The sequence below is a fragment of the Camelina sativa genome, chromosome 9 (genome assembly GCF_000633955.1).
Source record: "Camelina sativa cultivar DH55 chromosome 9, Cs, whole genome shotgun sequence".
Lineage (NCBI taxonomy): Eukaryota > Viridiplantae > Streptophyta > Magnoliopsida > Brassicales > Brassicaceae > Camelina > Camelina sativa.
In genome coordinates, this window is record NC_025693.1 from 36,411,513 (window position 1) to 36,421,929 (window position 10,417).

Sequence of the window (10,417 nt, forward strand, 5' to 3'; positions counted from 1 at the left end):
TTTTTTTTTTTTTTTTCATTTTTACTTGTTGATCAAAATATGCATGGATCTCTTTGATTTTTTTACCTCAAGAAGACTAAAAAAATTAGGATGTGATCTGAATCTGACTCGAGAATCCACTTATTTATATATATTGCTACACAAAATACAAAAAAACAAAAAAAAAACACATGTTCTATGAGAAGGGAACAATTAACTGTAAAGGATGATTTTGGTCAAATCCTAAAATAAGAGCAATCTCAACCATAAAACAATATTAACTTCTAATATCTTTTAACACGCATTCAGTGGAATAAGTGAATAACACAGAATCTTCTATTATTAAAGTAAAATATATATTCCCTTTTTTATCAGATCTATTTTATACTTTAGCCGAGATTTCTCAAATTACAGACATTTTACTTCTGCTTTTACCTGTCAACGAATCTTCTCCGGATAAAAATTGTTACGAATCTTTTGGGTTTGGGTACATCATCGTTTGCTGCCAACTTTGAATAAGTTTTCCTTCAGGTCAGTGCCATTTTTTTCTGATATTCTTTGCCTTTTCTTTCGTAAATCAACAATTAAACTTCAAGGTCTTGTTTTAAGTATCATTTGTTACAGTGCCGTAATCAACAATTAATTAACCCACTCGATTCGAGTACGTACTTATGTCTCTTAGAGAACATCGTCTTATCTTTTGAACTAATGCTTCATATGTGTATTAGGGATTGTATATGAATTACAAACCCTAAGAAGACGTTCAATTGTCTCCTCTCTATTACATTTATTTGCTAATAAAATTTATATATGAAGTATTGTTTTAAAGATTCTGAAAATTTACAGGATTTGTGATTGCCACCGATGAGTAATCCAGAGGATATCCCTAGCAGGCTCGAGGTTAGTGTGAACACTTTCATATTAATCAATCATTCATTCATATATATAATATATATTACATATTAAATATCATGTATAGTGTTTGTGCAACTTCTGAAATAAATTTGTTGATGAACAGGGTAAGAATGTAGCACGACTTGTGTGTTGTATCCTAGGTATAGGGTCTCTCGTGGCATGGAATGCAATGCTGACCATCACTGATTACTATTATCAAATTTTTCCGGTATGAATCTAAGCACTTTTTCGGTATCAAGACATTACGATTCAGTCGTTTGATTCTGTATGTTTTGGTTTTGTTTGATTTCTTGGTTAACAACAGAAATACCATCCTTCGAGGGTGTTAACAATAGTTTACCAATTGTTTGCGAATGTGTTTATAATAACACTTGCCTATAAAGAAGCTAAGCTCAATACTCGCTTTCGTAACATTCTCGGGTACAGCCTTTATACCGCTGGTACCTTTTGTCTCATCATTGTAAGTACACTCTCATTTGTCTAGTATTTGATTCTTTCTTTTGCAATGTCGGGTTTTATAAAAATATAAAGTGATTTTGATTTGATTCGGTTTGGTGAAGTTGGATCTTGCTTCGCATGGCAGTGGAAGCGTAGCAGCATATGTTGTCTTGTGTTTGATTGTTGCTGTTTTTGGGCTCGCTGATGCTGTTGTACAAGGTGCAATGGTTGGAGATTTGTCCTACATGTGCCCCGAGTTCATCCAGGCCTTCATGGGCGGTTTAGGCATAGCTGGAGTTCTAACTTCCGGATTAAGGCTTATTACAAAAGCAATCTTCGACAAGTCTCATGATGGTCTTCGAAAAGGACCTTGTAATGTTTTCTCCTACAAATCTTTTTTATTTCAAAATTTAGTTTGTCACATATTATACAAATTAAGCTAATATTAATTATACTCATATCATGTGTTTTATTCCACAGTGCTGTTCATAGGAATCGCGACATTGATCCAGTTAGCCTGTGTTTTTCTATATACATTAGTCTTTGCTAAGCTCCCTATCGTGAAATACTACCGTGCCAAGGCTGGTAAAGAAGGGGCCAAAACCGTTTCTGCGGATCTGGCCGCAGCTGGCCTCCAAGACCAAGCTCAACAGGTTATCTTTCGGTTTTATTTTAATCTGATATACTATGCTCTTTATTCGGCTGATTTAGCTAGCTCTCTTGTAAAAGGTTCAACAAATGGACGAGTCCAAGATCCAAAAACTAACCAAGAAGCAGTTATTACGGGAAAACATAGATCTTGAAATCAATCTATTCTTGATTTACGTCGTGACACTATCGATTTTCCCGGGATTTCTATACGAGAACACAGGAGAACATCGATTAGGCGATTGGTATGCATCATTAACATAAAAACAAATTATTCCATGCTGATAGTGTGGTTACATAAATTAAAAAAAAAAAAACCATTTATATGTTTTGATGTGTTGAAAAAGGTATGCACCAGTTCTAGTAGCCATGTACAATGGATGGGATGCAATCGCTAGGTTCATTCCCTCGATCAAAGGGTTAACAATAGAGTCGAGGAAATGGATCACTGTTTGCGTTGTGGCACGTTTCTTGCTCGTCCCGGCCTTTTACTTTACGGCTAAATACGCTGATCAAGGATGGATGCTTTTCCTCACCTCTTTCTTGGGGTTGACTAACGGTTATTTAACCGTTTGTATCTTCAGCACTGCACCAAAGGGTTACAATGTAAGTCACTTGGCTCACTTCTCTCCCCCTTACAAAATAAATCAATCTCGGTTTGATTTGGTTTAATACCGGTTATGTTAAATTGGTTCGATCAAATTTTGTATAGGGACCTGAAGCAAATGCGTTAGGGAATTTGATGTGCGTGTTTCTATTGGGAGGGATCTTTGCTGGTGTTTGTTTGGGTTGGCTTTGGCTCATTGGCAACGATTCGTTTTAGGGATATAACTAAGGCCGAATGTAGTATTTTGTAGTACTATTTGTATTTTATTTTTCTGTGCCAAAGCGCACAAAATTATTCAATTCATCTCATTTTGTTACTAGTGTGTTTTCAAGAAATTGATTTCTCAGCTTTTGTTTAAAATTTTACATTTTTTTATTTATTTCAAATGTAACTAGTGGGTGTAACAAGTTATGTTCTGTTGGATTCATTTCAACTAATATGTGGCACTGAGCATTCAAAGTGTTGTTTATTGCGTAATAACTGCAAAGTGTCGAGCATCATTCTGAAATCAATCAGATTTTTAGCCGATATGTACCGCACAAAATACAACAAATTCTCTGTTTTTAGAATGATGAAGAACATGAAAGAATAAGCAAAAGAAATGAAGAAGAAAAAAACACCAAAAAAAAAAAGGAACTCAATGTTCTTTTGTATTACTCTTTAAATATATGTTTCAGTTCTTCACATCCTAAGACAAAGAAAACAAAATCTGGCACTCAATGTTAAAATGGTGTAAAAAGAATAAAGATTGAAACCTTTTTTCAGACTAAGGAGCCATCAGTCCATCGATTGTGTAAGAAAGTGATTTCATCCAATCGCTTTTCAGCAGCATTTTTTGTAGCGTACGCATCACATCGTATCCTGGATCGAGTTTTCGTTGCCAACCCTGAAAAAAAAACGAAAGAGAATTAAGCCGAAACCTCAGTGTTGTTAGATTTGAAGCAAACTTGAAAACATCTAAGAGACTGTAAAGCGCTGATGTAATCACCTCGAGAACTAATGTTGTAAACATCACAGTGGACACATTGCCGTCGATATTAACTCTATGACGCCTCATTTTCTCGAATAGTTCGTGCATACAATCAGCTGGATGGACTAAATCTCCTTCCTCTGTTCCCCAAAATGTAAATGCTTCTTCTACTTCCTGTCAAAATGTGTATTGTATATAAACACTACGAAATATGAAGAAACTTTGAATGATGTAAGAGAAGACACACAGAGCAAGAGATCTCACCTGGATAAAGGCCTGTGGATCAGGACAGTTCTGTTGTTTAGATAATTTTAGTGTTCGTTCAGCAGCAGTCTTTCCGTCTCTACGTGCAACTGCCTTGAAAAAACCTAGTAGGTTATCTCGGTCAACTTTTGAGAGTTCTGCAGTCATGCCTACATCTAGGAAAATGATGTGTGGCTTCCTCGATCTGAAAAGACCTCTTGGAGTATTGTTTGGCCGGACAAGAATATTCCCTGAATGCATATCAGCGTGAATGAAGTTGTCAACCTGAAAAACAAGAATCAAAGCAACTTTTAAGTTGTAAGTGGCCGAAATGAAGAAAAAGATACAAGTGAAGAAAGAGGTAGAACCAGGAGCATCTTCAAGAGAGCATGAGTTCCGATATGAGCTACTTTAGCCTTGAGCCGTGCATGTCCTTCTGAGCCATCTACATAACGAGCCACACTCTCTCCGTGCTCATATGTCTCAACCAAAACAGCGGGGTGTACAAGTGGATATATGGGCTTAGGGAAAGAGACATCTTTCCATCCACGGAAGTTATATATAAACCGACTCAAATGAGAAGCTTCTCTTGAGAGATCAACTTGGGACAACATGTAGACACTAAACTGTTGCACACACTCGTCCAATCTAAGCCAATTCAACCCCGGAATAAAAGTGGTTAGCTTTGCCACAAAATTGATGATCACAAAATCTCGCTTCATCGTTTGCTCAACACTAGGATGTCTAACTTTAACAGCAACTTCCGAGGACTTCACCTTTTGTCCTGGATACTGAAACTTCAAGGAAGCTCGGTGTACTTGAGCTATACTCCCAGACGCCACAGGCGCCTCATCAAATTCCTCAAATATCTCAGAGAGTTTACGGCCAAATGCATTTTCAATAGATTTTTTGGTGAACGCGAAACTGTGCTCAGGAGCATTACTGTGAAGCTTTGAAAGCTGCAAACAAAGATCCTTGTTAAACCGATCAGGTCGTGTGGCAATCCATTGACCAAATTTGATAAAAGCAGGACCTGCTCTTTCCAGAGTTCGATGGAGGATCTCATACTGTAGCTTTCTAAAACGAGGACCACACGCAAATTCTAACAACGCCATTATAACATTTGGAGAGAAAAAAACAGCTAAATAGAGAGCTCTCCCAAACAGAACAACACCTTTGACCGCAGAAATCATTAAAGACGAGATAACGATAGGGAAGTTTAACGAACTCCTAAAAGGAGAAATGCTTGCTGAAGGAGAATACACCACAGGACTTGGAGCCACCCTTTGCGCATACGCCACTTTTCTCAAAGTAAGAGCCAAGAAACCAGGTAACAAAAAGTGAGAACGGGCTAAAGACAAGCTAACCACTTGAGCAATCTGAGTTATCCGAGACAAGTTCCAAGTACGATTCATAGCTACTCTATAAAGAAACCTTTCCCAAGAGGCTTGAGCATGTTGCTTAACTACATTGCTCGCAGATAAAACCGAATAGCTCCTCCTTGCGAGATTATGATAATTACCTAAACAGCTTCCTTTAACATTATGAAGAAGACCCAATGAATGATGTCCATGACTCTGAATTCTGAACTGTGGCAACCTTACAGAAACCCTAATAGCTGTTCTATTATTCTGATTCGAGAACAGAGTTCTCTTCACCACTCCAGTGATCAAAAATCTGCAAAAAGACCAAAACCAAAACCCACCCAAAGAAGGATCTAATCAAACGAAGACTTTTATAGAGAAAAGTTCACAACTTTATGTACAAAGACTCGATTTTTAAAACCTACGAATCAATCTATGCAATCTCCGGCTAATAGTCGAAAACTAATCGGATTAAGAAACCACGAAGAGGACTCTGAATATGAGAATAGAGACGAACCTTGAGAATAAGGTCATTGCGAGAGAAGACAAGGGAAAGGTTGGGTTTTTCGTATGATTTTTGAACCGTTGAACGTTGGGAGCATTATATCATCGATTTCTGAGTTGGATTTAGGGCAGAGCAAACTCTTCCTTCGCCTCGCCGGCAAAAGAAGGTTCTGGGTTTTAGAAGCTGAAGAAAAGATTCGGAGAGATGAGAGATGTCGTGATTTGGGGCGGAGAAGAGTGGGCCCCACAAAAAATCCCTCGTGGGCTTCACGCTAAATTTTTTATTTGTCGGCTTATTTTATTTTTATTCTGTTGTCCAATTTTTAACTGATTAAACATTAAGAAACAATAAATATTTTCTTATTTAGTAAATTTCAACCAACAGAAAATTTACAGAATTTAAATAATCATATATTATGAAATCATTATAAATTGAGCATAGAAATATGAAAAAAAAAAAAAATCAAACAAGAAAAAAAGTCTAAAAGCTCTTAAATAATGGGACAAAGGGAGTACCAACAAAATTTTATATTTAAAAAACTTCTTCTTTTTAGAAAAAAAAAAAATTCTTCTAAGAAAAAAATATGTCGACAAAGTTATTTTCTACAAATATTTTGTAAAATTTGATGAGGTTCTTATTAGTCCTTTTACTGTAGTGTTTATGGTGTAATTTCGTAAAATATTTTTCCATTTAGTATATTAATCCTTTTAACTATTGTCATGTCATTTAACACATTAGTCCCATATTTCACAGATTTTTTTAAAAAATTGGATTTACAAATATTATAGTCCTTTTATTTTTATAACTAAAATATTTATTTTCAAAAGATATAAACTAATTAATGAAATAAAACTCTCATCAATTGGAAAGCTTGTACCAAATTCAAAATTCAGAAGGTGTTGCTCTCTAATGGAGTTTGAGGGTTAACGCTCATGGAGTTGAAAAACCCTAATAGTGTTGCTGAACAACTCTCCATTGACTTGATTTGTAACGAAAAGACCAAGGTAGTTGTTAGAAAACTATTTTGTAAATTTTTACATAATTTTTATTAAAAAAATTCTTGTTTTTTAGAAATAAAATTTTTTAGAGAAAATGGATATACTAACAAATTTATTTTCTACAGTTTTTTGTAAAATTTGATGAGGTTCTTGTTAGTCCTTCTACTATAATGTTTACGGTGTAATTTCAAATTCATTTCTCAAAATATTTTTCCATTTAGTATATTAATCCTTTTAACTATTGTCATGTCATTTAACACATTAGTCCCACATTTCACACATTTTTATAAAAAATTGGATTTTCAAAATATTATAGTCCTTTTATTTTTGTAACTAAAATGTTTATTTTCAAAAGATACTAAATTATTAATGAAATAATACTCTCATCAATCGGAAAGCTTGTACCGAACTCAAAATTCAGATGCATTGCTCTTTGCTAAAGTATGAGGATTAATGCTCATGGGGCTGGAAAACTCCAATAGTTGTTGAACGACTCTCGATTGACTAGATTTGTAATAAAAAGATCGAGTTGGTTGATAGAAAACTTTTTGTAAATTTCTAAAAGAAATTATATTTAAATAATTTCTTTGTTTTTGGAACAAAAAAATATTTCTTCGAAAAAATAAATATGCTGACAAATTTATTTTCTACAAATTTTTGTAAAATTTGATGAGGTTCTTATTAGTATATTAATCTTTTAACTATTGTCGTGTCATTTAACACATTAGTCCCACATTTTTATAAAAAAATGGATTCTCAAAATATTATAGTCTTTTATTTTTGTAACTAAACTGTTTATTTTCAAAAAATACTAAATTATTAATGAAATAAAACTCTCATCAATCAGAAAGCTTGTACCAAACTCAAAATTAAAAAGGCATTTCTCTGCTAGAGTTTGTGGGTTAAGGCTCACGGGATTGGAAAACCTCAATAGTGCATGCGCTGGGTGTGCATATGCACAGAGTCCAATTGAATTTTGCATTTTTGTCCATTATCATTAGGGTCCAATTTTTTTTTTACACGGTGAAAAAACCCCAAAAAGGTTTCCAACTTATGGTCCATTAGTAAATTGAGCCGGACCTGATGTAGCCTATAGAAATCGGAAAATCCTTGTACTCTTGCATTTTCACGGACCGAGAGAACTTGATTAAATATTGATATATCTAATATGATTCAAACCTTTGACACACAAGGAAGAGAAGAGAGAAAAGAAGCAAGCATTTCATTTCGCGTTTCTCTTCTAATTTTGGAATAGTATCAATCATATACATTTTTGATATAAAATATATAATTAATTATCTAAAAGATAAATAATAATGAATTTGAGTTTGATAAACTCATACTCTCGCTTCTAAAACGAGGACCACACGCAAAATCTAACAACGCCATTGTAACATTTGGAGAAAACCAAACAGCTAAAAAGAGAGCTCTCCAAAACCGAACAACACCTTCGACCGCAGAAATCAATATAGACGAGATAACGATAGGGAAGTTTAACAAACTCCTATAAGGAGAAATGCTTGAAGGAGAATAAACCACAGGACTTGGAGTCACCCTTTGAGCATAATATGCCACTTGTCTCAAAGTAAGAGCCAAGACACCAGGTAACAAAAAGTGAGAACGGGCTTGAGCAATCTGAGTTATCCGAGACAAGTTCCAAGAACGATTCATAGCTACTCTATAAAGAAACCTTTCCCAAGAGGCTTGAGCTTAACTACATTGCTCGCAGATAAAACCGAATAGCTCCTCCTTGCGAGATTATGATGATTACCTAAAAAGCTTCCTTTAACATTATGAAGAAGACCCAATGTGTGACTGTGATGTCCATGACTCTGAATTCTGAACTGTGGCAACCTTACAGAAACCCTAATAGCTGTTCTATTACTCTGATTCGAGAATAGAGTTCTCTTCACAACTCTAGTGATCACAAATCTGCAAAATAAAACCAAAACCCACCCAAAGAAGGATCTAATCAAACGAAGACTTTAATAGAGAAAAGTTCACAACTTTATGTACAAAGACTCGATTTTTAAAACCTATGAATCAATCTAAGCAATCTCCGGCTAAAAGGGTAGTCGGATTTAGAAACCACGAAGAAGACTCTGAATATGAGAATAGAGACGAACCTTGAGAATAAGGTCATGGCGAGAGAAGACAAGGGAAAGGTTGGTTTTTTCGTATGATTTTAAAACCGTTGAACGTTGGGAGCATTATATCATCGATTTTTTTGAGTTGGGATTTAGGGCAGAGCAAGGTCTTCCTTCGCCTCGCCGGAAAAAGAAGGTTCTGGGTTTTAGAAGCTGAAGAAAAGATTGAGAGAGTTGAGAAAGTCACTGATTTTGGGGCGGAGAAGAGTGGGCCCCACAAAAAAAAACCCTCGTGGGCTTCACGCTAAATTTTTTATTTGTCGGCTTATTTTATTTTTATACTAAAATAAGAATTGTAAATTTCTAATTTCCTAATTTATAATTAAAAAAAAAATCTTCTTTTGGTGTTCCAAAAAGAAAAAGAAAAAATCTTCTTTGAAAAATATATTTTCTATTTTTTTCTAAAATTTGATGAGGTTTTGTCCTTTTACTGTAATGTTTGTGGTGTAATTTCAAATTCGTTTTTAATATAATTATTGTACTAATTGAAAAAAATATTTTGAGAATATAATTTTCTTTATAAATGTCCTAAATGAATGGAAAAAAATAATTACCTTTAGTTTATTATCGTGTCATTTAACACATTATTAGTCCCACATTTCACACATTTTTAAAAATTCTCAAAATATTTGAGTTCTTTTATTTTTGTAATTAAAATATATTAAATTACTAATGAAATAAAACGACATAACTTAGCGGAGAGAGTTTGATAAAATAAAAAAACTTAGCGGAGAGCTAGGACTCTCTTTCTCAAGCAGAGACTTGTTCCTTCTTCCCCAAATCGACACTTTAGCCACTTTTTTCTTCCTTCTTCTTCTCCCAGATTCTGGCTCTTCTTCCTTTTGTCCTCATTTCTTCCTCATGAATAGAACTGGCATCCTCAACCTATCAGAATCTTTCTTTCTTTTGAGTCATTCAGGATAAATGAAAGGGTAGTCTATGACAGGCTTATCATCACACAGCGTTTGACTCTCAATTCCATACGCATATCCTAAGGCAACCCCGATTGGAACAGCAACCGCATTCCCAACCTGAATGTGCCTGTTACAACATTATAATAATGTTCATTGTTAGAATGAACAACTTATGGAGGCAAAAAAAAAAAAAAATCTTGAGGACTTACTTTTGTTTAACAGGGCCATGTAGCCTATAGCAACCAGGAAATCCTTGTAGTCTTGCAATTTCGCGGACCGAGAGAACTCGGTTTGGTTCGAGTGAAGTACACGCTGTAGATAACCGGTTTTTAATTAATACACCGAGGTAGAGAGAAACCAAGAATAGATTAAAAATGTGCATATAGAAGAAGACAAAACATAATCTGGTTGTGACTTGTGAGGTTGTGCTCTTGTCACGACCGTGTTAACAATCTCATCCCACCACAAACGACCAAATGGCCTGTGTTTCATATAATATACGATCAGATTTAGTGAGTGAGTAAAGCATCCCATAATTAATGCTTTGTACGTTCTTCTTGGTTATGTATGTTGCATGTCCTCACATATTCATCTTTATTCCAATAGGTAAGGTTGATGATCGTAAGGTTACTTCTCTACAAACTACATGAGTATATTTTCATTCCAATGATATTTTCAACCAAATAAAT

At 34.8% G+C, this 10,417-nt stretch overlaps 3 protein-coding genes across 4 annotated transcripts; 1 reads left to right on the forward strand and 2 right to left on the reverse strand.

Annotated features, from left to right (window-relative positions):
* LOC104714488 (equilibrative nucleotide transporter 7-like) lies at positions 840–2,881 on the forward strand. The gene is made up of 8 exons (XM_019230252.1): positions 840–879; positions 998–1,102; positions 1,199–1,354; positions 1,455–1,704; positions 1,813–1,985; positions 2,062–2,225; positions 2,328–2,586; positions 2,693–2,881. Exons 1-8 carry the CDS (start codon positions 844–846, stop codon positions 2,801–2,803), a joined length of 1,254 nt encoding a protein of 417 aa, XP_019085797.1. The 5' UTR covers positions 840–843; the 3' UTR covers positions 2,804–2,881.
* Positions 3,213–8,981, reverse strand: LOC104714489 (uncharacterized aarF domain-containing protein kinase 2-like). Of its 2 annotated transcripts, none has more exons than XM_010431877.2 (5): positions 8,794–8,981; positions 4,169–5,477; positions 3,822–4,085; positions 3,576–3,731; positions 3,213–3,473 (listed from the first exon to the last, which is right to left on the reverse strand). In XM_010431877.2, the coding sequence occupies exons 1-5, from the start codon at positions 8,808–8,810 to the stop codon at positions 3,354–3,356; spliced, it is 1,866 nt and encodes a 621-aa protein (XP_010430179.1). In that variant the 5' UTR covers positions 8,811–8,981; the 3' UTR covers positions 3,213–3,353. The 2 variants fall into 2 exon arrangements, with proteins under 2 accessions (XP_010430179.1, XP_010430178.1); XM_010431876.2 differs by lacking the exon at positions 8,794–8,981 and adding an exon at positions 5,682–5,886.
* Positions 9,512–10,176, reverse strand: LOC104714490 (putative DNA (cytosine-5)-methyltransferase CMT1). Its single transcript, XM_019230286.1, has 2 exons — positions 9,938–10,176; positions 9,512–9,855 (listed from the first exon to the last, which is right to left on the reverse strand). Exons 1-2 carry the CDS (start codon positions 10,108–10,110, stop codon positions 9,726–9,728), a joined length of 303 nt encoding a protein of 100 aa, XP_019085831.1. The 5' UTR covers positions 10,111–10,176; the 3' UTR covers positions 9,512–9,725.

Coding starts and splice junctions, on each gene's coding strand:
- LOC104714489 (XM_010431877.2), bottom strand. Junction 4,086..4,168: donor CTCTCTTGAAGATGCTCCTG/GTTCTACCTCTT, acceptor CTTGTTTTTCAG/GTTGACAACTTCATTCACGC. Junction 3,474..3,575: donor TTACAACATTAGTTCTCGAG/GTGATTACATCA, acceptor TTTTTTTTTCAG/GGTTGGCAACGAAAACTCGA.
- LOC104714490 (XM_019230286.1), bottom strand. CDS start 10,110: ATGCACATTTTTAATCTATTCTTGGTTTCTCTCTACCTCGGTGTATTA. Junction 9,856..9,937: donor CATGGCCCTGTTAAACAAAA/GTAAGTCCTCAA, acceptor ATGTTGTAACAG/GCACATTCAGGTTGGGAATG.
- LOC104714488 (XM_019230252.1), top strand. CDS start 844: ATGAGTAATCCAGAGGATATCCCTAGCAGGCTCGAG. Junction 880..997: donor ATATCCCTAGCAGGCTCGAG/GTTAGTGTGAAC, acceptor GTTGATGAACAG/GGTAAGAATGTAGCACGACT. Junction 1,103..1,198: donor ACTATTATCAAATTTTTCCG/GTATGAATCTAA, acceptor GGTTAACAACAG/AAATACCATCCTTCGAGGGT.